The sequence below is a fragment of the Cyprinus carpio genome, chromosome B6 (assembly GCF_018340385.1).
Source record: "Cyprinus carpio isolate SPL01 chromosome B6, ASM1834038v1, whole genome shotgun sequence".
Classification (NCBI taxonomy): Eukaryota; Metazoa; Chordata; class Actinopteri; order Cypriniformes; family Cyprinidae; genus Cyprinus; species Cyprinus carpio.
This window is the reverse complement of record NC_056602.1, coordinates 71,144-97,601: the sequence shown is the minus strand read 5'-3', so window position 1 is coordinate 97,601 and position 26,458 is coordinate 71,144. Positions and strand designations below refer to the sequence as shown.

Below are 26,458 nucleotides of genomic sequence, written 5' to 3'. Positions count from 1 at the left end.
ACTGCGGCCGGCGGGAGACGGTGAGCGGCGTTTATTTCAAAATGTATCATTAGATTAGCATTAAATTGTGTGTTCTGTTCGTCACGAATGATTATTATCTAATGTGTATGGCAATGTTTCCACGAAACCGGGAACAGCGACTGACGGGAAGAGCGCGGAACAAAACAAAAAAACAAACACAGAAAGCGGTGAAAGATTCCGTACACGAGAGTCTCACGTGAGCGCCGTTAGCTCTGATTTGACCGAGCGGCGGCCGGCTGCGTCAGTTTCTTGCTGTGATGGTGTTCTGGTGAGACGCTTGTTTGAAATCTCGTCAGGACCGAGAGGGACTCTGAATGTTTGAGTCTCGTGTGGTGTTCTGTGTTTCTCCAGAGAGACTCCATGGAGGTCCGGCAGCCGGTTCCGGAGCTGAAGGACGTGCCTCCGCCCCCCCTCCACAGCACCGGGCCGCATGCGCAGACGGTCAGCCTCAGCGTAAGCTTGTGTTCCAGCTGCGCAGCCAGAGTCCAGCTGCAGCAGAGAGCAGGTCTTCCTCTGTATCTGTGTGCTCCTCACCCCTCGGCTGCGCAGACCCCCGCCGGCTGCGGGACACACTGCTGCGCACACACCTGCGCTCTGCACTCTTTCCTTCTCGGTGACCCGTCCTCACCCCTTCACCTCTGCTCTCACTCGCTGCACGCTCACTGTCTGCAGGACCGCTAGAGGAAGGTTGGTGGATCGCACCGCTGCCGAGTGTTTTTGGGAGCACGCTTCGTTCCTCAGACACCGCTTCACCTGACGGGAGCCTGCGTTCACCCTGCGGTCGAGTCTGACCCCCGTCTCTTCTGCTTTCAGAGTGTACATGTGGACTCGGAGAAGGTTTGGCCGAACATCCCTCCGCCCGTCCCTGTATGCAACGGCTGCGGCGTGAGGAGCGCGTCGCCCGACGGTCTGCTGGGGGTCCGTCTCGGCAGAACGGCGCAGAAATACGGTCCGTACCTGTGCTGCTGTTAGCGAGCTGTGAGTGCTGTGTGTTGTGTACGAGCGCTGCTCTGTGTCCGCAGGTGCTCCGGAGGAGGCGCTGCCGCCCATCGGGGTGTTCTGGGACATCGAGAACTGTGCGGTTCCCAGCGGCCGCTCGGCGGCGACCGTGGTGCAGAGGCTCCGAGAGCGCTTCTTCCAGGGACACCGCGAGGCCGAGTTCATCTGCGTCTGCGACATCAACAAAGAGAACAAGGCCGTCATCCAGGAGCTCAACAACTGCCAGGTGTGTGCCACGCTCGTTATCACTGCCACGTGATTGGTGTTCCGTTATTCCGGTAATCACGGCTTGCTCTGTTCCCGCTCAGGTGACCGTCGCACACATTAATGCCACCGCCAAAAATGCAGCAGATGACAAACTGCGACAGAGTCTCCGGCGGTTCGCAGAGACGCACGCCGCTCCCGCCACAGTCATCGTTGTTTCATGTACGTGTCTGCTTGACCTGAACACACAGGGATGCACTGCTTCACTCGCCAAGAGCTGTTTTTACATGGACTACACACAACAGCAGAAGTGGCCCATCGGACTCAGAAGTGTTAGAGACAATGTTTTTTATTTTTTATTTTATTTTATTTAACAAGGTTAAACTCATTGAGATTAAAATCTCTTTTACAAGAGTGACCTGGCCAAGAAGGCAGCAACAAATAGTAAAAGTATACAATATACAACAAAAACATAAAAAACACACTCATAAATCACAACAACAATTTACCAAAGGATAAAACGTGTAATTTGTTAAAAGTAGCTTAACATGCTACTGTTATGACTGATTCAGTCACAAACACTGTCAGCTGTAAGCAATGGTCCTTTTTGTTTTCTTGCTCAGCAGACATTTTTGGCCACCCGAGCACTTTGTACCAGACAGCATGCGCACAAAAAAAGTGTGTAATTTTTAACTTTAATGTGCTATTTATATTTGATTTGACCCTTGATGTAACTAAATGATGCACGTTTTAGGTTACCTGAGAAAGTATTTTATAGCGCTGTTACTTACACAGAAATTTTTAAAAATCATAAAATAAATCTGACAGACCAATTAATAATATAATTCCATATAAAATAATTTAGTTAATATGAAAAAATTAAGCAGTTATTGTTCATAATTTCCCTTTTTGATAGATATTTTCAGGAAATGTGAACATGTGAATCACACTACTGCATCTGTGTGACTGTAAATGTGTCAGAGCTTTGTTACGGTTCTGTGCGACTGATTTGGAGCACGTCATTCTCTTTCTATGAAACCTGTAAACTTTGTTCACCGGTTCTAACTCTAGCATTGCAGTTAGAACTCAACATTTGAAGAGGATCAAAACAGTTCATCAGAGTTGTGCTAAGGCAAGAACAGGCATTGTTTTGGTTTTAGGACAGCTTTGATGAAAGGCTTTGATCCGCTCCAAATGTTGACTACTTTATTTTGCATTTAATAGCATTCAATCAAATGGCTTTCCAAACTTTTTTGAGTCTGTTTTGTGCGCTGCATATTATTTCTTCTGCACAGCTGCGACGTCAAGTGTGTGGCCGTGCACACATGCAGCTTGGAGGGAGCATTGGCTGTGAGAAAAAACGAAATCGACCCTTCATAACAGCAGCTTTCTGTCTGTCCTTCACGCAGCGGACGTGAACTTCGCCAGTGAGCTGAGTGACCTGCGGCATTGCCACGGCTTCCAGGTGATTCTGGTCCACAAGAGCCAGGCCTCGTCTGCCCTGCTGCAGCATGCGCACATGTGTGCCGCTTTCGAGGAGTTCGTCTCGGACCTTCCTCCCGGGATGGTCGTCAAATCTCAGGTCAGCCGCCACACCTCACTCCCTCTGTTCCTGACTGCATTTGAACCCTGATTTGATGAGTGCAGAGAACAGCTGGCTGGTGTTTCTGTTCGGAGACAGAGCAGTGTGTTTGGACGCGGCTGCTGTGTATAATGTGATCGTAAAGCTGTGACTCCACGCTCTTTTTGTAGAGAATTTGTAGAGAGTTGTGGGCCTAAAGCTGAACTCCAGCACCATCTCAGATCTCCCAGAGTGCTGTTTGTGTGTCTGCTCCTCAGCCCAGTTTCAGTCTTCTGTTTGTGCACCACCTCCCCACGCACCGCGACGCCAAAGCGGTGGCCAACCGTCTTCAGCGGCTCTCCACTAACTGTGGAGGGAAGGTGTTGGGCGTGTCGGGCGGCAGCGCCGTGCTGCGGTTCTCTAGCGCAGAGGCAGCCGAGCGCGCCCGCAAGCGCATGAAGAACGAAGACGTGCTGGGCCACCGCATCGTGCTGTCCTTCTCTCCGGACGGCCCGGAGGAGGAAGAGGAGCGCTGCCCCCCCGCCGCCTCCGCGGTGTTCCTGCCTGTGGAGAAGCCCCGCTCGCCCCGGCGCCTGCGGGCGTCTCGCTCCTGCCACGGCAGAAGCCCTTATAACCACGCCTCCTCGTGCAGCCCTGTGATGAGGCCCCTCCCCCAGGTCAGCTGTGTACCCGCCTCCTCCCCGTCATCCTCCAATCGCACGCTTGCTCTTCTCATTGTGCTGCTGCTTGCGTTGCTCGCCTGCCGCCGTCCGCTGCTGAGACTCCATCTTCCTCTGTCCTCGTCTGTCTCCCGTCACACTCCTGTCTCTCGCCTCATTGGGAACCGGCCGTGTGCTGGCGTGTGTTAAAGTTAGCTGTGTGTGTGTGTGTGTTTGCTGCAGGCTGTGAGTGCTGCGACCCATCCTGCGAATGCATCTCCTCAGAGTCTCACCATCCCGTCTGCAGCCAGTGAACCAGCGGAGCCCGCACAGCGCAGCCACAGGTAACACACACACACACACACACACAGACACACACAGACACACACAGACAGAGACAGACACTCACACAGACAGACATTCACACAGACATACATACAGAGAGAGACACTTTAATAATTAAAGAATGTAGTGTAGCACACAGACTTTATAATCATTGTGAAATTGCTGTTTATTGTGCTGCTCCGGCAGTTATAGGGTTAATGGGGGAGAGACGAGGCTGGTGCTCCTGAGATACTGTTCTGCGTTCTGATTAGAAGTTAAGACAGAGCGTCGTTCTTCAAACATTACAGTAGACATATTTTGGTTTACAAACTGTATTGTTTCATCAGTTAGTCACGTTAGCACTCGGCTAATGTATCCACCTAGTGTTCACAGTTTAGCAGCTAAACTTTAGCTGTGGGCACGATTCGCTTGCATAAGTGTTTTTGTATTTTATGTCATAAGAACGGATTGGAGCACTATATTGTTTTATGTAAAGGTGCTTTGTCAATGGTAGCGCTGGCTAACTGGCTCGGACTCCTCTCTGTGCCAAACACAACAGGCTTGGCCAGCTGACCAATCAGAGCAGAGTAGGCTTGAGGAAGGGAGGGGTTTGCTCCAAACTTGCTTGGAATGAATCATTTCCTATTAATTGGCAAATGACTCTAATATTAAATGTATATTCTGTGAAAATTACAATGTTTTCTGACCTTAGATGCATTTAAACCTGTTGTATGGGACTCCAACACAATATTAGGACACTTTAAAATACCATATGACCTGCTCTTTAAAAGGCATTGTATGAAAGATTATTATTGTTCTCTGAGCTTTTTTATTATTATTATGTGAGATTGTAATTGGATGGATTTATTTGTGTGTGTGTGAAGGCGGGACTCTCCTGTGCAGCCGTTTCAGGTCAGCACTCCTTCAGCGTTCAGTAAACTAAGTTTGCAGCGGAGCTTCAGTCCCATGATGCTCTCTCAGAGCTCATGGTCATCACGGTAAGTGAGTCGCATGATCTTCAAATGCTGTGTAAAGCTCTCAGGCGTTCTGCTCACGTGTGGGTCGGTCTGCAGGAGCTCGTCTCCTCTGAGCGCTCCGTCCCCCAGCAGCTGCGCAGACGAGCCCTTCTCTGATGGAGTGAACGTTCAGGTCACTAATCTGGACTACAGGATGTCACGCAAGGACCTGCAGCAAATACTGCGAGACACCTTTGCTAAACACGGCAGAGTGAGTCACATTTCACAGAAATTCAAAACCTGAGCGCATGGAAACACAGCTTCATTACTGTGTGTGTCTGTGTGTGTGTGTGTGTGTCTGTGTGTCTGTGTCTGTGTGTCTGTGTCTGTATCTGTGTGTCTGTGTGTCTGTCTGTGTGTCTGTGTCTGTATCTGTGTGTCTGTGTGTCTGTCTGTGTCTGTATCTGTATCTGTGTGTCTGTGTCTGTGTGTCTGTGTGTCTGTGTGTCTGTGTCTGTATCTGTGTGTCTGTGTGTCTGTGTGTCTGTGTCTGTATCTGTGTGTCTGTGTCTGTGTGTCTGTGTGTCTGTCTGTGTGTCTGTGTGTGTGTGTCTGTGTCTGTATCTGTGTGTCTGTATCTGTGTGTCTGTATCTGTGTGTCTGTGTGTCTGTGTCTGTGTCTGTGTGTCTGTGTCTGTGTGTCTGCGTGTGTGTCTGCGTGTGTGTCTGCGTGTGTGTCTGTGTGTCTGTGTCTGTGTCTGTGTGTCTGCGTGTCTGTGTCTGTGTGTGTCTGTGTGTCTGTGTCTGTGTGTCTGTGTCTGTATCTGTGTGTCTGTATCTGTGTGTCTGTATCTGTGTGTCTGTGTGTGTGTGTCTGTGTCTGTGTGTCTGTGTCTGTATCTGTGTGTCTGTGTGTCTGTCTGTGTCTGTATCTGTGTGTCTGTGTGTCTGTGTGTCTGTGTCTGTATCTGTGTGTCTGTGTCTGTGTGTCTGTGTCTGTATCTGTGTGTCTGTATCTGTGTGTCTGTATCTGTGTGTCTGTATCTGTGTGTCTGTGTCTGTGTGTGTGTGTCTGTGTCTGTGTGTCTGTGTCTGTGTGTCTGTGTGTCTGTCTGTGTGTCTGTGTGTGTGTGTGTGTGTGTGTGTGCGTGCAGGTGAAGAGTGTGGATCTGAGTCCTCACACTGACTATCAGCTGAAGGCGCGGGTGCACATGAGTTCGCTCCAGCAGGCCATCGGCGCCGTCAGTCTGCTGCAGCGCTATAAAATCGGCAGCAAGAGGATTCACGTGTCTCTCGTCACCGGAGCCAGTAACAAATCTCTCACCTGCCTCAGGTAACACACATGCTCTGCTTCTGCTTCTGTGCTCGGTCTCTCTGTCGTAGAAGTGACTGTGTTTGTTCCTCAGCTCCGAGATCATCAGCATCCTGCAGGACGCTCCGGCCAACTGCCTGCCTCTCTACAAGTTCACAGAGACGTACGAGAGGAAGTGAGTGTCCTGACCGCTGTGTGTGTGTGACTGTGTCCTGACCGCTGTGTGTGTGTGACTGTGTCCTGACCGCTGTGTGTGTGTGACTGTGTCCTGACCCCGTGTGTGTGTGTGACTGTGTCCTGACCCTGTGTGTGTGTCACTGTGTCCTGACCGCTGTGTGTGTGTCACTGTGTCCTGACCGCTGTGTGTGTGTGACTGTGTCCTGACCGCTGTGTGTGTGTGACTGTGTCCTGACCGCTGTGTGTGTGTGTGACTGTGTCCTGACCGCTGTGTGTGTGTCACTGTGTCCTGACCGCTGTGTGTGTGTCACTGTGTCCTGACCGCTGTGTGTGTGTCACTGTGTCCTGACCGCTGTGTGTGTGACTGCTGTGTGTGTGACCGCTGTGTGTGTGTGACTGTGTCCTGACCCCGCTGTGTGTGTGACTGTGTCCTGACCCCGCTGTGTGTGTGTGTGTGTGTGTGTGTGTGACTGTGTCCTGACCGCTGTGTGTGTGACTGCTGTGTGTGTGACCGCTGTGACTGTGTCCTGACCCCGCTGTGTGTGTGTGACTGTGTCCTGACCGCTGTGTGTGTGTGACTGTGTCCTGACCGCTGGAGTCCTGACCGCTGTGTGTGTGTGACTGTGTCCTGACCGCTGTGTGTGTGTGACTGTGTCCTGACCGCTCTGTGTGTGTGACTGTGTCCTGACCGCTCTGTGTGTGTGACTGTGTCCTGACCGCTGGAGTCCTGACCGCTGTGTGTGTGTGTGTGTGACTGTCCTGACCGCTGTGTGGTGTGACTGCTGTGTGTGTGACCGCTGTGTGTGTGACGGAGTCCTGACCCCGCTGTGTGTGTGTGACTGTGTCCTGACCGCTGTGTGTGTGACTGTCCTGACCGCTGTGTGTGTGACTGAGTCCTGACCGCTGTGTGTGTGTGACTGAGTCCTGACCGCTGTGTGTGTGTGACTGAGTCCTGACCGCTGTGTGTGTGTGTGACTGTGTCCTGACCGCTGTGTGTGTGTGACTGTGTCCTGACCGCTGTGTGTGTGTGTGACTGTGTCCTGACCGCTGTGTGTGTGTGTGACTGAGTCCTGACCGCTGTGTGTGTGTGACTGTGTCCTGACCGCTGTGTGTGTGTGACTGTGTCCTGACCGCTGGAGTCCTGACCGCTGTGTGTGTGTCACTGTGTCCTGACCGCTGTGTGTGTGTCACTGTGTCCTGACCGCTGTGTGTGTGTGACTGTGTCCTGACCGCTGTGTGACTGTGTCCTGACCGCTGTGTGTGTGTGACTGTGTTCTGACCGCTGTGTGTGTGACTGTGTCCTGACCGCTGTGTGTGTGACTGTGTCCTGACCGCTGTGTGTGTGTGACTGTGTCCTGACCGCTGTGTGTGTGTGACTGTGTCCTGACCGCTGTGTGTGTGTGACTGTGTCCTGACCGCTGTGTGTGTGACTGAGTTAGGGCTGGACCAGAATATTCCATTATTCGAATATTCATTCGGTGGGTTGGCATTCGATTTTCAATTTTGAGATTTGAATATTCTAGAAAAAAAAATCCCGAACACCTGGCATCCCCCACAAAACAGTTCTCATTCACACTTGAATATGAATCGCCCAAGAGTGAACATCATGATTCAGTTCATCTGGAGCACTTTAAATTGAGTGAGGACAAGACAAAGGCAGTGTGCCAAATATGCGATTTGAAACTGGCCTCCCACAACAGCACGTTCTGTAAGTAGTACGCCTATAGTAATAGTATAGTAAAAAATAGTGCTGTCAAATAATTAATCACGATTAATCACATCCAAAATAAAAGTTTTGTTTATATAATATATGAGTTTGTAGTGTGTATATTTATTATGCATGTATAAATACAAACACATGCATGTATATATTTAAGAAAAATATGCTATGTTTACTTATATTATATATTTATTTATAATATAAAATGTAATAATATAAATATATAAATGTATATACATGTAAATATTTTCAAAATATATACTGTATGTGTGTGTATTTATAAATACATAATAAAAAAACACAGTACACGAACATATAATATGTAAACAAAAACCTTTATTTTGGATGTGATTAATCATGATTAATTGTTTGACAGCACTAAAAAAAAATAACAAACTGCTTTTATCCGACATGTTAATCAGTCATTTTACACATGATTGAAACGTGCACTTAATTTGCTTGGAAAATACTTATACGCTTATACGGCAGTCAAAAAAAAAAAAATGTACAGTAGCCCAGCCGAATAATAATTTGTCTATATTAAAAGTATTGCTCTTAGACCTGTGTGTTTTGTATCACTAGTGCAGTGTCTGTTCTCGGAGCATATAAGCCCTGCCCGCGTGAGGTGCGCCACTTTTGGCTCGCGCTGTTCTGTAGTTTATTGAAAATTTATTCATTCTGAACGTGTGGCGTGTCCATATTGCACCAAAATGCGACGCTGCACTCCCTTGGGTCCGCAGCAAAATACCTGCCACGCGTGAAGTCTACTGTATGTACGGTTCTCGACATAATAAAAATGCAAACAGACAAACACACAGCGATTCCTGCCTTTATTACACTGTGTCTACACCGGACGCGACAATGCGAGTGTTGAAAATCATAAGAAATTTGTGTCAGTACATCGTAAATAGAACGCAGCAGCAGTGTGCGCATGCCGTAGACACCGTTTGTGAAGGTGCGCGCGCAGTCAGAGGAGGCTCGCCGAAGCAGAGCCAGGCGAAAATATAAATCCCGCTTAATAGGTTCTTTTGTATTTTGTCGCGCCGTTCGGGTCCGGTGTAGACACGGTGTTCGAGAGAAGAATGTGTCCAGCCCCCTCCCTCCGAAGAGTCGAATATTCGGTGTTGATTACTCCCCAAGCTTCGAAGCTCAAAAAATGGTATTCAGACCAGCCGTGAAATACTGTAAACTGTGAAATGAAGTCTCAAAATCCAAATTAACCTTTTTGCATGAGCAATTTATGATCTATTAATTCAGAACAGAACATTTTTATTCGCAAACATTGTCTGTATTTGTACAAATCGCTGCACAATCATTAAATCCTGAATTCCACACACTCAAATTGAAAGGCATTTGTTTGTGGTTAGTAAGATAGATGTATAAAATTTATACAGTACATGGATAATTATGCGTGCATCTATTAATCATTTTGAGTCTAATATCATCCCATAATTTACAAGCATAGATAAAATAAATGGTAGTATGCAGGTACAGAAATTTAATAATTAAGTGTAAAATAACACCGCATTGTTCACTGTATGAATTAAATTTAGATTAATCTTTGTTATAACTGTTTTTGTTGTTTGATTAACATTAGCTACACATTCAGCAGCATGTATTTATAGTCCCTTTAAATCTGACTGCACAGATCCAGTGTAATGATACACATCCGGTTTCTTTCTCAGCTGTATACATTAATTTAAAACATAACTGACTGCGTTTACGAGAATGATTGTCGAGACGGGTACTATTGACATAATTCTGTGTATGTGTCTGTTCAAACATGAGGAGGAGATGCAAAAGATGATCCAACTCTGTGTTCGTGCGCCGTCTGAAACGCGTGTGTGTGTGCGTGCGCTTTGCACGTGTGTGGCAGAACTGAAGATGCACTCTGGGAGTGTGTGACTGTGTCCTGACCGCTGTGTGTGTGACTGAGTGCTGACCGCTGTGTGTGTGCTGCAGGTTCGGTCGTAAGCTGGTGGTCAGTGACCTGTACCGGCTGCCGGAGGTGGTGTGTGTGCGTGAACAGGGCGGCAGGCGGCTCGTGTGTCTGCTGTCCAGCACTCAGGCCCGGCAGAGCCCGCTAGGATCCGCACACTCTCACAACAGCTCCAACACCGGCAGTCCGGTTCTGTTCGAGGAGCTGGAGTACCACGAGCCCGTCTGCAGACGACACTGCACTCAGCAGGACTTCAGGTCAGTCTGCACACTCCAGTATTCATTAAGTTCTAGGTTTCTGAACGAGTCGTTTCTGCAGTTTAGTTCCAGTAAAAACTCTTTTTGGACTAGAAGATCTGAGCTCATGATGTTTCTCTTCTGGTTTCAGTGAATCTGATTTTGATCCGGATTCGTACATGATCCCATTTGTTCTGGTGTCTCTGAAAGTTCTGGCTGCTCATGTCCACGGTTTACTGCAGAGTCACGAGGGAACAGTACCACTGCTCAGGTAACACACGCACTCACACTCGCTCACATTATCACACACACTCACTCTTAAGGCTGATTTATACTTCTGCGTCGAAACTATGCCGTAGCTACACGGTAGGTTGTTCGTAATATGTGCAGGCTACTTCTTATTTAAACACACACGCGAGCACTCACACTCATATATATACACGTACATACACACACTCATGCACTGGCACACACACACGTTTTTGTGAAAAGTGGGGACATCCCATAGTCGTAATGGTTTTTATACTGTACGAACTGTATATTCTATCGCCCTACACCAACCCTACACCTAACCCTACCCCTTACAGGAAACTTTGTGCATTTTTACTTTCTCAAAAAAATTAATACTGTATGGTTTATAAGCGTTTTGAAAAATGGGGACATGGGTTATGTCCTCATAAGTCACCCTCTGCTTGTAACACCTGTGTCATACCCATGACATTATACAAAGTTGTGTCCTGATATGTCACAAACACACACACACACACACACACACACTCACACACTCACTCTGACACACACATACACACACACATTGGCAATGGCACGCCCTCACACACACACACACCCTCACCTACCTCACACTAACGCACTGGCACTCACACACACGCACGCACACACACACACACACACTAACACTCACTCACACACACTCAATCGTTGGCACTGGTACGCACGCACGCACGCACTCACACTCAAACACACACACAGCACCGGGCAGCATAAATGGTGTGTGTGTGTTCACTGGTGTGTGTGTGCACTTTGGATGGGTTAAATGCAGAGCACCAATTCTGAGTATGGGTCACCATACTTGGCTTTATGTCACTACACTTCACTCACTGGCAGGCACTCATACACTTGCACACACGCACTCACACTCACACACTGGCACTGACACACACGCGCACACACACACACACACACTCACTCACTGGGGCAGCTGTGGCCTAATGGTTAGAGAATTGGACTTGTAACCAGAAAGTCGCAGGTTGGAGTCTCGGTGCTGGCAGGAGTTGTAGGTGGGAGGGAGTGAATGAACAGCGCTCTCTTCCTCCCTCAATACCCATGACTGAAGTGCCCTTGAGCAAGGCACTGAACCCCAGTTGCTCTGGATATATAGCTGCCCACTGCTCCGGGTGTGTGTTCACGGTGTGTTCACTTCTCACTGCTGTGTGTGTGTGTGTGTGTGTGTGTGTGTTTTCACTGCTCCGGGTGTGTGTTCACGGTGTGTTCACTTCTTACTGCTGTGTGTGTGTGTGTGTGTGTGTGTGTGTGTTTCAGTGTTTTCACTGCTCCGGGTGTGTGTTCACGGTGTGTTCACTTCTCACTGCTGTGTGTGTGTGTGTGTGTGTGTGTGTGTGTGCACTTGAATGGGTCAAATACAGAGCACCAGTTCCGAGTATGGGTTACCATGTCACGACTTTCACTGACACACACACACTCACTCACTGATGCACACACTCTCACTCACACTTACTTAATCACACACATTTACACTCTCAAACACATTTACAATCACACACACATTCACACACTTTTACACTCACACACGAGCTGTCATTTCATCGAAGTCGCCTTTATTTCTACAGTACAGATAGTCTCAAAGCAGCTTTACAGTGTTAAAGGGTTAGTTCACTCAAAAATGATAATGAAAGTCCATGTTTTGCATCACAGTAGTATATTGACTGATTTGTTGAACTTCCAACCTTGTAAGCATGTAGTAGTTATGAAAACATAAAGCCCTGACAAACAAGCCTGGTGTAAACATAAACATGAAAGTCAGTAACAGATCACACAAACTAAAGTAGATTGCAGAAATATAAACAGCTAACCCAACCCTAACCCTGTTGCTTTACCACGCTACTTTAGGTATTTCACTGTAATAAACATGTGGACTGCACTTCTTAAACCCTGTCTGTTAACTTTAGACAGACTTTAAATAAATAAGAATGTATATATTACCTTATTATATATATTATCTTGAGGTCGAAGTCTTCACTAATGAAATGCACCCTAACACTGTTCCATGTGCCGTTTTGAAGTACGTTCATATACCCTTTCAAACATTTCCGCGTGAAGCATGCCAGGGTTGCCAGGTTTTCACAATAAAACCCGCCCAATTGCGTTTTGAGGGGGGTCCTCTGGTAAAAATTGCGTTCCGGGGGTAAAATACATGTTTTTTGGAGGGGTTCCCCAAACCATGGACTTGGCAACACTGTAGCGTGCCAACTTGATGCTTCCTCTAAAGACTGTTTAGATGTGTTCGACTTGAAGCAGCACTGCTTGACCGAACGGTGTGTGTCATCAAAGTACTGAGAGAGCTATAAGAGAGTGGACGTCTCCTTATGCCTTCTCTCGCTGTACTTTGATGTCGAACACACCTCTTCACTCTCGCACGTCACAGAGTGTAATCGCAGCCTCTGCTGTTGAAAAATCACATTTTTTTCACATCACAATATTAGCGCAAATGCAATTAATCGTTCAACCCTAGTTCCGGGGGGTGAATAAAGGCCTCCTGTAAAGGCCTCCTTTTTTTTGTAAGAAAAATGTCCATATTTAAAATTATATAAACAGTTTTGTGTAACTTCCACTTACTGTCGTACACGCATTCATGAGAGTGCGTGTACGACAGTACACACCGATGTGTGACCGGTGCCTCAAGTGATCAGCTGCTAAATCTGCTTTTGTGTTTTGGCTGGGGCTAAGCGCTTCTCATGTCACAACTGTTCAGTGTTTTCAACTATATATTGTTTATTTTAGGTTTAAGGCATTTAAATACATATGTACTAGCAAAAAATACACTTACAATTTATAAAATACAGTCTTGGCCAAAAGTTTTGAGAATTACATAAATATTGGAAATTGGAAAAGTTGCTGCTTAAGTTTTATAATAGCAATTTGCATATACTCCAGAATGTTATGAAGAGTGATCAGATGAATTGCATAGTCCTTCCTTTGCCATGAAAATTAACTTAATCCCAAAAAAACCTTTCCACTGCATTTCATTGCTGTCATTAAAGGACCTGCTGAGATCATTTCAGTAATCATCTTGTTAACTCAGGTGAGAATGTTGCTGAGCACAAGGCTGGAGATCATTATGTCAGGCTGATTGGGTTAGAATGGCAGACTTGACATGTTAAAAGGAGGGTGATGCTTGAAATCATTGTTCTTCCATTGTTAACCATGGTGACCTGCAAAGAAATGCGTGCAGCCATCATTGTGTTGCACAAAAATGGCTTCACAGGCAAGGATATTGTGGCTACTAAGATTGCACCTAAATCAACAATTTATAGGTTCATCAAGAACTTCAAGGAAAGAGGTTCAATTCTTGTAAAGAAGGCTTCAGGGCATCCAAGAAAGTCCAGCAAGCGCCAGGATCGTCTCCTAAAGAGGATTCAGCCACCAGGAGTGCCACCAGTGCAGAGCTTGCTCAGGAATGGCAGCAGGCAGGTGTGAGCGCATCTGCACACACAGTGAGGAGAAGACTTTTGGAAGATGGCCTGGTGTCAAGAAGGGCAGCAAAGAAGCCACTTCTCTCCAAAAAAAAAACATCGGGGACAGATTGATCTTCTGCAGAAAGTATAGTGAATGGACTGCTGAGGACTGGGGCAAAGTCATATTCTCCGATGAAGCCCCTTTCCGATTGTTTGGGGCATCTGGAAAAAGGCTTGTCCGGAGAAGAAAAGGTGAGCGCTACCATCAGTCCTGTGTCATGCCAACAGTAAAGCATCCTGACACCATTCATGTGTGGGGTTGCTTCTCATCCAAGGGAGTGGGCTCACTCACAATTCTGCCCCAAAACACAGCCACGAATAAAGAATTGTACCAAAACACCCTCCAACAGCAACTTCTTCCAACAACCCAACAACAGTTTGGTGAAGAACAATGCATTTTCCAGCACGATGGAGCACCGTGCCATAAGGCAAAAGTGATAACTAAGTGGCTCGGGGACCAGAATGTTGAAATTTTGGGTCCATGGCCTGGAAACTCCCCAGATCTTAATCCCATTGAGAACTTGTGGCCAATCCTCAAGAGGGCGGGTGGACAAACAAAAACCCACTAATTCTGACAAACTCCAAGAAGTTAGTATGAAAGAATGGGTTGCTGTCAGTCAGGATTTGGCCCAGAAGTTGATTGAGAGCATGCCCAGTCGAATTGCAGAGGTCCTGAAAAAGAAGGGCCAACACTGCAAATACTGACTCTTTGCATAAATGTCATGTAATTGTCGATAAAAGCCTTTGAAACGTATGAAGTGCTTGTAATTATATTTCAGTACATCACAGAAACAACTGGAACAAAGGCTACGTTCACACTGCATGCTGAAACAACCCAATTCCGATTTTTTTGCCCCTATGCGACCTGTATCTGATCTTTTCATGACAGTCTGAACGACACAGATCCGATCTTTTCAAATGTGACCCAGGCCACTTGGGTATGTGGTCCTGAATCCGATACGTATCCGATCTTTTGAAATGCGACCTCCGTCTGAACGGCCAGGCCACATGTATCCGACCCGTACGTCATTGATACGCTACAAACGTCATAATTCTGCGTTGAAGTAGGCGGGAACAAGAAGATAGAAGCCACTCACATCAGTATCCCACCACTCCTGGCTGCGACTCCGCACCCACACGTTTCTCTGTACCGACGTTGCTAACACTGCTCCACAAAAACGCCATGGCCAAAAACCTTGCTCTCCTCCTTCTTTTTAATTTTCTTCTTAAAACGAGAAGATTGGTAATTGTGCTGGCTCCGTTGGGAAAATAACTTTAATATTGCAAAAAGAGCTCCGCTGTTGACTACACTGTTGTTGACATCCATGTTTAACGTTAGCTACTTCCGCAAACAACGAGTGACGTCATTGACCGTTGAGTACTCTTCTGCGCGCATGCGGGTCACTTCTGGGTCATTTCACGTTCACACAGGAGATCACAAAAGGTCGCATTTAATTGGAAATGTGAACGGCCTTGCAAAAAAATCAAATTTTTTCAAAAAATCGGAATTGAGCATTAAGCCCTGCAGTGTGAACGTAGCCAAAGATCTAAAAGCAGTTTAGCAGCAAACTTTTTGAAAACTAATATTTATGTAATTCTCAAAACTTTTGGCCACGACTGTACACAGATGTCTATGGAAGTGGCAATAATGATCTTAGAAATATAATTTAACAACTTTTTTTCATATACACATTGCCACTAATAACATTTACTGTATTCTATTCCCAGTTCATCAGAAACATGCTTTCTGGGGTGTGTTCACCCTTGTCATGTTTGGTTCGATTAAAACAAATCCTGGTGAGATTGCTCTGTTGGTGCGGTTCGTTTGAATAAGTGTGAACGCTGCCATCCGAACCCTGGTGACACCAAACAAGCAGACCAAGACCACTGAAAAGATGGGTCTCTGTCCGCTTCCAAACGAACTCTGGTGTGGATCGAATGATATATGAACTCAAAACACGGACCAAATACTTCTAAATGAAGCAAAAACAGGAAGTAATGACAAGATGCGACGCTATGCGAAATGATTTGACAAACGTGGAGCAACAGTGAGGTAAAGTGATTTTTTTTTTCTTTTTTGAGCTTGTTTGCAGGTGGTGAAAATAAAATTATATGTGCATGCAAGAATGAGCTCGCTTAGTCCAGCAGACAGCATTTGGTGTGTTCAGCTTAAAGCGGCGCTGAGTAGAGCGATCGGTTAATGGTTGCTTTGATATCACACACCTACAGCGTATGTTTAACTCTAATGCACCTTTTGTTTGTGGTGTTCGGTGAGTTCTGTCACTATATATATGTCATTCAAGCCGACCAATCAGGTTTTGAACGTATCACTGTGTCTTTAGGTTCGCTGTCAAAAATGCCATTGTGAATGCTAAGTGGACCAGGACCAAATATATCATTTTCCTTTTTGGTCCGGATCAAACGAACCGAACTACAAGTGTGAACACACCCTTAATGTCTTTTAAGAACAGAGCATGAGTATGTGTTGTAAATCCTACAGCTCAACATGAATTAACATGGCAGCATGGTCATTTCAAAGATGTTCGTTTGAATAATGAACCGCTATTCAAACGAACTATAACTACCCACTACATTTACTTGCACATATTGCAGAATTGGAATATCAGATATTTCATAATATAGCTAACATGTTTGTGAATATTTTGAATAAGAAAGGAGAAATGAAAGCGATACATCACTCATGCACATCTGTTGTGGCTGCGTTGTCACGTGACCTGTCACCATGGAAACAGGTGATACATTGTAAAATAATGGGCGCTGTCACATGTGAAAGGGTTAAAGTCAGTTCATTGCTGATTCAGTTCAATTACTATGTAAAGTTCATCAATTATGGAACAAGTTCAGTTCACCTCTTAAGCAGCTCTGGAGAAAACCATCAGTTCAGCTCAGCTCAGTTCTCTTCCAGTAGTGTCTGTGCAGTCAAGCTGATTGGTCCGTTAACCTCTTGCACATGTGAACATTACATGTCTCTGTTCACAGTTTCGCAGAATGCTATGCAGCAGAGTTCAGTCCTTTAGCCGTAGCAGAGGAGGGGGAGCTGGAGGGAAGTGTCCCATTAGAGCACCTCATCACCTGCATCCCTGGAGTCACTATCGTAACGGCCCAGAACGGCTTCAAGATCATCAAGTGGATTCACAACAAACCCCCGCCACCCAACGCAGGTAGGTGTGTGTGTTTTTTCACCATCATCACTGCCTAAGAGAAAAGGCCCATGTGTGTTTCTGTGTTTGTCAGATCCGTGGCTGCAGCGCAGTAAGAGTCCGGTCGGGAACCCACAGCTGATCCAGTTCAGCCGAGAGATGATTGATCTGATGAAGAACCAGCCGTCCTGTTTGATGCCCATCACAAAGTTCATCCCAGCGTATCACCACCATTTTGCCAAGCAGTGCCGTGTGTCTGATTACGGATACTCCAAACTGCTGGAGCTGCTGGAGGCCGTTCCTCACGTGCTGCAGGTCTGAATCTAAACACAAGCACATCTTTTCATACAGGCTGTATTTACACGAGGCATTAACATGACCACAGTGAACTGCTCGAGCAGATCAGATCATCAGTCTGTCAGGACACGCCGCATTTACACTTGGCCACATCAACTGACTTTTTGCGGGACATTTTACAAATCGAAATAAGTTTTCTAGCGCACCTGGTGTTCTTCACTTTTCTGACAGTTTGTGAGAGAGAGGGGCAGGGTTTTGTGTGACGTAACATGATGGCTGCATTGCATTTACATTTACATTACATGTTAATGCAAGTGTAAACGCAGCCGCAGTTCAAAGTTTCAACATTTGTTTGAAGTTCCCTGTGATCTTAAGCCAGTTTTGTGATTGTGTGCGTGCACAGATCCTGGGTCTAGGCTCCAAGCGTTTGTTGACGTTGACCCATCGCGCTCAGATCAAACGCTTCACTCAAGACCTGCTGAAGCTGCTGAAGTTTCAGGCCAGTAAACAGCTATCGATCACTTACCTCACGCATACCAATCACTAGTGACTCGGTGCGGTGCGGCCGTCTCTGTGTGCTCCTGGAGCGTGAGGTGTCTCTGCTTCATCCTGAACTCTGTGTGTGTGTCAGGTGTTTCTCCAGGAACTGGCAGGTGGTGGATTATGGGATGTGTGATCTGATGGACCTGCTGGCTGAGATTCCGGACACGACGATCACAGTCTCTCAGAAGGACGGTGACACGCTCATCTCTGTTCCTAAGAGAGGTGAAGCACTGCTGCGAAGGCTTGAACTTTCTGTGGTTTGTTTGTGTGCTGTATCACCCTTGCAACAGTGTAAAACTCACGGCTGGAATACATTACACAACTTATGAACCGATATTAAAGGTGTCATGACATGGGTTTTTTTATTTTATTATTATGGTCCCCTAGGTGCAATTATAGTATTACTACAGTTTTTAAAAAAAAAAAACTTTTAAAATGTAGTGAATTATGACATTTTCCCACCCTGTTTCTCATCCTTTGATTCCAACAGTCTGTTTTTGGGTTGTTTCCCCTTTAAGAGTTCAGTGTTAACGCCCGCTGTTATGATTGGCTAACGACAGTGCCTATGGATCAATTATTAACACCCCCAGCCAGAACATTTGTGGATTGAGCGTAACTGTTTAGTAGCGGGTGATGCATTCGAAGCGATGGCTCTTGCAATGATAAAACCTTATATGTTTGAGCACATCTGCATGGCATTGTAATTTTCCTGTACACAGACCCACTCGCTGTCCGTCGACTGAACACACGCGCAGCGCGACAATGATACGAAATGAGCGTAGTTGTCTTGTGCTGGAGGCCGTCATATGCAAATGGTTGGAACGTCACTTCGCACCGTGACGTCACTTCTTACCATGGGTCCAGAACGAGCTGTATTTAGAGCTTGGTTAAATAAATGGCTCGTTTATAATGGGGAGGACGTCTTAAGCTATGAAACTTGCAGGACGTTTTAATGGTACAAAGACCTCTTATATTCCAAAAGATCAAGGCAAATTTGGTTTCTCATTTCATGACCCCTTTAAAGCCAACGTTTCCCATACATTGATTTATTTGTGGCAGCCCACCACAATATCTGCGTTGACCGCCACAAATAACCACGCCCCCTGTCATCAGCTCCCGTGTCTCACACACGAGCCAACTTTAGCACAATATTTTGAAACTCTCAGACCCTTTTAGCAACTTTTTCCCATAAAAGGTACATACTGACAAACATAGAGACTTTTTTGGGTAAACTATGGATAATAAGCTATGGTTCTGTTCAGTTGGAAGATTTCTCCATTGCTGCCGTGCGAGCGCGAGGTCTGACTTCCCCAGCGCGGTGTCGTCTCTCTCGGCGTCTGTTCTGTGCAGCGAGCGGGAGAGAAGCAGCGCGTGCAGCTGGCCGTACTGCAGCAGACTCGTCAGTAAATGAGTATAAAACGGCGTTTCCAAGCACCTGTCGCTTACTGACTGTCTGGGCTTATAAACATGAACATAGTTTGTCTGTTAATGTGCACAGTTTGTTTCTCAGACGCAGGCAGTGTGCAGCATGAGGCAAAAAAAAGGCAATATGGCCACACTTACCACATAGAGGTAGAGGTATGTTGATTTTATCAGACGATGTCACTCTTATAAATCAGGATTTAAGGAGTAAAGTGAGAGTGACTCCTGGATATTAATAAAATTCACATTTATTTATATTTGTTTTTGTGAATTGTGAACAGCTGTTTTTGGGCATTCAGTTGTAAACAGTATGTGACAGTTCGGAGAGTAGAACAGATCCGAGGTGCTGAACGCAAACCTGACATCATGACGTCATAAATATGCTAATTAATGTGACGCCATCTGCCGCCAAAGTGTCACAAAATCCTGTGGGAAACACTGAAAGCACTAGGCAGCACACTCCTTCTGACCTTATGAATGTTTACAGACGAGAGCTGTGCATCATACGCTAAACAGGCTTTCACAATAAAGAAAAATGAAAATGGTGTGTTCTAGAATCGGCTCAAAATATCAAGCGTGTCTGATATCGATCTGCAGTATGGAATCACATTCTAAAATATCAGAGTTTGTGTCCATCATGCACTACGTGATATTCTCAGTCAGCTCCGACTGCCCAAAACCTGACTTTTAGTGTCCAGACTGCAGATGGGGCGGGGGGGGGATCTGAGCCTTCAGAACAAACCTAACAGCGCGCTTTGAGCTGTGTGACGGTACCTCTCTTCATGGTTTCACTCTGGATCTTGAAGGAATCATACAGTAACGAATGCTAAACATCCATGATTTGTTTCTCTTCATCCATCTTTGAGCACTAATTTGATGAGATTTCATTGTGGGCGGGACTAGTCAGCTAACACCACAAAAATAACCAGCAGAGCTAGATGTAGAGCATGTTGCGCTCATGACTCTGATGCACAGGGTCTGTTCATTCTGAACGGGTCTGTCTCCTTCAGAGCGGACGGCGGAGGAGCTGGAGCGCACACGGCAGTTTGGCAAGGAGGTGGTAGACCTTCTGAGACATCAGCCTCACTTCCGGATGCCCTTCAGCAAATTCATCCCCACGTATCACCACCACTTCGGACGCCAGTGCAAGCTCTCCTACTACGGCTTCACCAAACTCATGGAGCTTTTCGAGGCCATTCCAGACATTCTTCTGGTCTGTACACGGGTGCAGATGTGAAGGTACTCGAGTGCTCGGCGGGAGTCTCTGACACGCTGTGTTTGTGTCTCAGGTGCTGGAGTGTGGAGAGGAGCGGCTGCTGGCGCTGACGGAGGTGGAGCGCGTCAAAGCCCTGGCGGCGCAGCTGGTGAAGCTGCTTCGGGCCCAGAGCGACTCAGCACTTCCTGTCAGTCAGCTGTTGAATGAATACAGCAAGACGTTTGGCTACAGCCTCCGCCTGCAGGACTACGACGCCGCCACGCTGCCTGTCCTGCTCAATAAACTCTGCCACGTGGTGAAGGTGACCTCACTTCCTCCTAGATCACAACCTCACTTCCTCCGAGATCACGGCTCTGCTGCTGATTTTTGGCATATTTCACTCTCTGTATCTCTTTCTAGGTGGTGGACGTTCCCAAAGGGAAAGAGGTGCAGCTGATCAACAGGAAGTCCCTGCGTGCCTTGACGTCTCAGCTGCTGGCGCTGATGATGTCACTTCCTGAGGATCGTGATCATATCGGAGTGGAGGAGCTGAGGAAGCAGTACGAGCTCAGCTACGGCGCGCCGCTCAACCCCTGCGAGTACGGCTTCATCTCTCTGCCCGAGCTGCTGAAGAGCTTGCCTTACCTGCTGCAGGTACGAGCCACGTTCATGATCAGTCCATCCTGAAGCTGAGGTAGAGCTGCACGAATAATCGAATGCAATAGTCAGGCATCTTTTCAGTACAGCGGTTCTGTGATCAGTAATGAATCTCCATCACATGCTTTCAGATGGAGCAGCATTTACTATACAGAGCTGTAGTTCACTGAAAAGCTACGCAAAACCACGTTCATTGTTGCATATGATTTAATCGCATGATTATGAAATCGAAGAACTTGTTCTCCGATTCATGAAAGCTGTTTGCGTAGTTTGTCAGAGAACTACGGCTTTGTGTAGTAAATGCTGCTCCATCTGAAAGCATGTGAAAATACCACATTTAATAACATGCTTTTAATTCAAACTCGCATCGTAACATCAGTCGAGTGTAAACCATATATTGTCGTAGTCGTGTGTTTATTAGTCACGTTGAATCAATGAAAGCAGTTAAATCTTTTGTTTATTCAGCTAGCGCTATAGGGATTTCCAGGGTTTCTTCTGCATGGCGTATTTGGAGTTCTCTTGTTTCAGATGGAGATTTACTGCGGATCACAGAACAGTGCTTCACTGACAAGATGCATATGACAATCTCAGTTTTGCCTAATTGTGATTTAATTTTGGTTAAGTGTGCAGCACTACGCTGATGTGTGTCTCTTGCTCTGCAGCTCTCCGGAGATGAGCGGGATGATGGCGGAGCAGAGGAGTGCGTGAAGCTGACCAGACTTTACCAGTTCGCCCGTGACGTCCGTGCACTGCTACACACATACCATTATAACCAGATCTTCCTGTCGGAGTTCTGTGGCGCCTTCAGCAAATACACCGGCCGAGAGTTTCAGCCACAGATGTACGGCTATAAGACTCTGGAGGAGCTGCTGGCCGCCATGCCACAGGTGCCCTGACCACTTTGGTTCGATTCCACACTCGTAATAATGTCTGGGGATGAACACATTCTGTTTTCTGTTTTCAACAGGTGGTCTGGATTAAAGGTCATGGTCAAAAAAAGATCATCGTCCTGAAGAACGACATGAGAGGTAGCAGAATCCTTGACTTTTCTCTCGTGTCTCTATCACAGGGGTGTCAGAGTCCTTCAGAGATTTGGTTCTGACCAGCTAACCAATCTGAGCCCTCATGTGATTCCTAACCAGCACGACTTTCTTCTGTGGACCGTAAAAAGAGATATTGAATTTTTTTTTGAAGATCTGATGAATGCTGTAGTATAGAGAATACTTGCGTGTGATTCGAGGTGTCTGACAGGAAAACTGGATCACATCTGACCGTCTGATCATGAATTTATAAGCAAAACGAATATCTTTTGTCCAGCATGGTGTGACAATGATCTGGATAAAATCAAATGAATGTTGTCTGAGTAGTGTATGTGGAATCCTTGAATCCATTAGATTTGCAGAGAATGCATTACTAAAGCCGTTAGTGTTGAGTGATATAAATCAAACTGTGTGTGTGTTCTCCAGCTCGTGGCAGTCCTGCGGTCACAGACAGTCCTGTGGTCACTGCAGATGAGCCTCGTCCTGATGAAGAGCCCCGATCCGCCGACAGCCCTGCCAGCGGTAAAGACTGCCGATCGTTAGCCTGTGCGTCCGTCATCAGTGTGAGCTAACGGTCTGTGTGTGTCCCGCAGGTGAGCTGGAGCTGCTGTGTCTGGGCACTGGTTCTCCTGTGGATCTGCTGTGTGCTCCGGTCCCCTCCTGCCTCCCGTCTCCTCCGCTGCGGCCCGACCCGGTGCAGCTGCAGCCCAGGGATCTGATCCGATTTGAGCGAGAGCCGGTTCTGGACCGACAGCCTAGGCCTGCCAGAGCTCTCCTCGTGGCTTCGGCGTCTGAGAACGGCTCGGATCACAGCTCGAGTGACAAAACACCCATCACAGACAGCCCCGGCCGGCGAACCTCACGCAACAGGGTCAAACTAGCGGCTAATTTCTCCTTCACTCCCGCCCTGTCAGTCTAAAGCTGTGTGATATCACGAGGAATATCTGTGAAGCATGATATTCTGAGGCTGACGGACGTTCTGTGGTGAGTTTGGTGACTGTGTTGTATGTTTGAGCTCGTGTTCTTCAGTGTTCGTGTTTCTCTCACTGTGAGGAGTTAGGGTTAGCCGCTCCTCCATGTGGGATGGTTTTTTTTTTTCATTACTACAGTTGCTCGTTATCAGTCGTTAGCTTGAGGCCTGAATGGTACGGACCACAGCTGATTGGTGGACGTCGCTCTGAGCTGGTGTGGACAGGAACTGTGAATCGTCCAAACCTTCATTAGGTGAATCTGCTGAGATGCGCCGTCGTGTCTTTGTTTGCAACATTATTTGTGTTGTTTGAAGCACATGGGCTCCATCTGATGAAATGGAAGTTCACTTTATTCTTTTCCGAGCCGAGATCTCTAACGCTCACAGATGCTTTTGTGTTAGTCTGTTTCAGAGCCGGAGCCAGATCCCGAAGGGCCTTCCTCCCTTTAAACTGATTGATTAGTCAAAGCTGCCGTCTCGAATCGCTTAAGTTCATATTGGGAATGAAGTCTGTGTTTACTGAAACTCTTACAGAAGTGTTTAGTTTAAGATCGTCTCAGCTGCTCATCGGAGGAGATTCGCACTCGTCTTAGTTTCACTGGCGTCCAGATGAATTATGGGAGTCTGCGTGAAGAAGTTCAGCGGGCCGAAGAGAAACGCCCTCATGTTCTGCAGGCCGAGGCAGTTTCTGGTTTTTACAGATGATTTTTTGGTCCAGAAGTTGCTTTGATAGTTCTATGCACATGGTGCATAAACCCTTGTTTGAAAGCGGTCCTTTACAAGCCTTACTTTTTTTATGCATTTTGGCAAAATCGTGCTAATTAGATGTTTATCAGCATAGCTGCAAGGTTGTTTGGCTGAACCTTGAGTTAGCGCGTTCGGTTGTGGTTTGCTCTCCGCGGCGGCTCTCTGATGGCTTTTACAATGGCTTGTATCAGCCTTGAGACCCCGTGCAGGACTCCGCTTCTGCTAGCGACTTTGGGTCACGGTGAAGTTGATTTGAGTAAATGTGTTTTGTTTAGTGCATGTTTCGGCTGGCAGCGACACGAAGCACTCAGACGTCAGCTGTCCGTGAGAATCCAGCGTCTGACCGCGTGTCAATCGCTCGTATCGCGGCTGTTGAACGCATTCGTTTGTTTCTTTAAGGGTGACTCTCTTTGGCCCTCGCATCTGTTGAGGGTGTTTTTGGAAGCTTTCTGAATGGTACCAGATGAAGCTGAGCTGAAGTACATGTGTCTCAGTGATTTTATGCATGTTTGCATAATGTTTGCCCCACAATGTTGATGGAAATATTTTACCATTTATTATTGCCCAGCAGAAATGTGACATACCTGTGTGTCTCATCTTTAACATCTCTGTTCGTTGAGTGCAGTTTTAGTGTGTGTGTGTGTGTGTGTGTGTGTGTGTGCTCTTTCACTTCTGTCAGAAGACCACAATGAACCCAGACGTCTCTGATTGTGATGTCAGCTGGACTTCATGATCTTCGTTTGAAATAACGTGAACGTTCAGTCTCAAGACACTGGAGGTCTTGTATGATTTTAGACTCCACCAGAAAGTGCTGGAAGGAGTTTTTTTTATTTCCATGTAATGACCAAATTTCTGTCACGTATAATAAATATCACAAGCATCATTTGGTGTCCTGTTTTCTGTTGTTCCTCTTGTCGAGGATCGCTGCGCCTCTGATGGTTTTCTCAGCTGTTAATGGTCCGGTATCAGCTGTTTCAGAACAGTCTTGAACTGCATCTCGGATCATTTCCAGAAGATCTGACACGTCAGTCTTTACCTGCAGCAGTTAAACACAGAACTTAGTCGAATTAGATTAAACTAGATGTTCATGACGCTGCTGCAGATCAAACGGGGCTGAAGATATCATGACCCATCTGCCACTCATAAACATTTGCTGTAATATCATTTATTTGTTGATTTTGGAAAATGTTTATCACATACTGCTGTGAATCTCTGTCCTATGTGCTCAGATTTCAATGTGGATTAATAATTAAAATAAAGCTAACACTGTGATTCTTTTGTAACAATTTTTAACAACTAACAATTTTCTTTTGTAACACAAAAGAAGATCCTTTGAGAAATGCCACAGTGTTTGTCGATACAGTGAAAAGTCAGTAGGCATAAAATTCTTGCCAACATCTTCAAAATATCTTTTGGGTTTTGATGGAACAAAAAAAAAAAAATCAAACTGGTTTGGAAGGGCATGAGGGAGAGGAATCGTGATGGTGTTTGTGTGAATTACTTTCCTCTCTCTTGTTTTCTTTTTAAGGGTTATATTTTTGGAACGGACTGTGAGCAGAGACTCTGATCACCTGACCGCTGTTCGTAGCTTCTGGGTTTCATTAAGTAATCAGGCTGAAAGTTATATATATATATATATATATATATAATGAAGGAAACAGACTGCAACACTTCAAACTCCTCTCACGTGTGCAGAGAACCCCTCTGTGCTTGGAACCTCAACCGTGCCACTGAACATTAGTTAATACACTAACAGTGAGCATTACATTTGTTACAGTGTTTATTAATCTTTGTTAATGATAGTTAATAAAGATACAGCTCTTTATTGTTAGTTCATTTTAGCTCTGGTGCTTGAAGTAATATTAACAGATACAGCTTTTGATTTTAGTAATGTTTTAGTAAATGCTGAAATTAACATTAAGATTAATAAATGCTTTAGAAATATTTTTCATTGTTAGTTCATAACTTCATTTTTTTAATAACTGATTTTAACAAATGAAACCTCGTGGTAAAGTGTTTCCAATGAACGTTATATATTGATGTGCGTGTTTTGTCACTTTGGTGCATTCATGAGTTTGGCTGAAGAACTGATACAGAAAATCAACCCCCTTTTCACAGCACTGTATAAATGATGCATCTGCGCTGGAAACTAATCGCTGTGAACATCAGAAGCTTGAATATCAGAACAGCAGTTTTCGAAACAGAATAAAGGAGCGACAGACTGCAGGAAGATACTTTATTTTGCAGAATATTCAAAAGCTGATGTCCTGCTTCATTCAGATTTCAGTTTGTCTAATTATTTCTGATTACCAGGCCTATTTAAATACCATCACATTTAAAAAGGCAAAGAAATGCTAAAACTTCAAACAGTTTTCATGTTTATGCACATTTATCATGGTTTATGGTTGTGTTGATCCACTTCTGTATTCATGAACATGTTCCTGTTTAAAAAAAACAGAGGAACAAAAACCCCCAAATGTCAGAATCATTTTATGGGGAATATGTTTTCTAATGTCTAAGATGAAGTATCTGTAAACTGTCAGAT

General features: G+C 45.9%; 1 protein-coding gene across 1 annotated transcript in view; it reads left to right on the top strand.

The window, feature by feature from the left end:
• The window catches only part of LOC109063620 (meiosis regulator and mRNA stability factor 1-like), a 24,978-nt gene extending 182 nt beyond the window's left edge, over window positions 1-24,796 (top strand). Inside the window, 25 exon segments of the mRNA XM_042725236.1 lie at window positions 1-20; window positions 138-474; window positions 835-970; window positions 1,044-1,246; window positions 1,329-1,446; window positions 2,634-2,806; window positions 3,064-3,462; window positions 3,688-3,788; window positions 4,653-4,766; window positions 4,842-4,995; window positions 5,879-6,057; window positions 6,131-6,211; window positions 9,896-10,129; window positions 10,260-10,379; window positions 16,882-17,063; window positions 17,137-17,357; window positions 17,743-17,885; window positions 17,971-18,104; window positions 20,315-20,517; window positions 20,594-20,821; window positions 20,920-21,153; window positions 21,819-22,043; window positions 22,124-22,184; window positions 22,623-22,718; window positions 22,790-24,796. The exon segment at window positions 1-20 is cut by the window's left edge and continues 182 nt beyond it. Coding sequence (XP_042581170.1) covers window positions 382-474; window positions 835-970; window positions 1,044-1,246; window positions 1,329-1,446; window positions 2,634-2,806; window positions 3,064-3,462; window positions 3,688-3,788; window positions 4,653-4,766; window positions 4,842-4,995; window positions 5,879-6,057; window positions 6,131-6,211; window positions 9,896-10,129; window positions 10,260-10,379; window positions 16,882-17,063; window positions 17,137-17,357; window positions 17,743-17,885; window positions 17,971-18,104; window positions 20,315-20,517; window positions 20,594-20,821; window positions 20,920-21,153; window positions 21,819-22,043; window positions 22,124-22,184; window positions 22,623-22,718; window positions 22,790-23,115 — 4,158 coding nt within the window. The 5' untranslated portion in view covers window positions 1-20; window positions 138-381 and the 3' untranslated portion in view covers window positions 23,116-24,796.
• The last annotated feature ends 1,662 nt before the right edge of the window (window positions 24,797-26,458 follow it).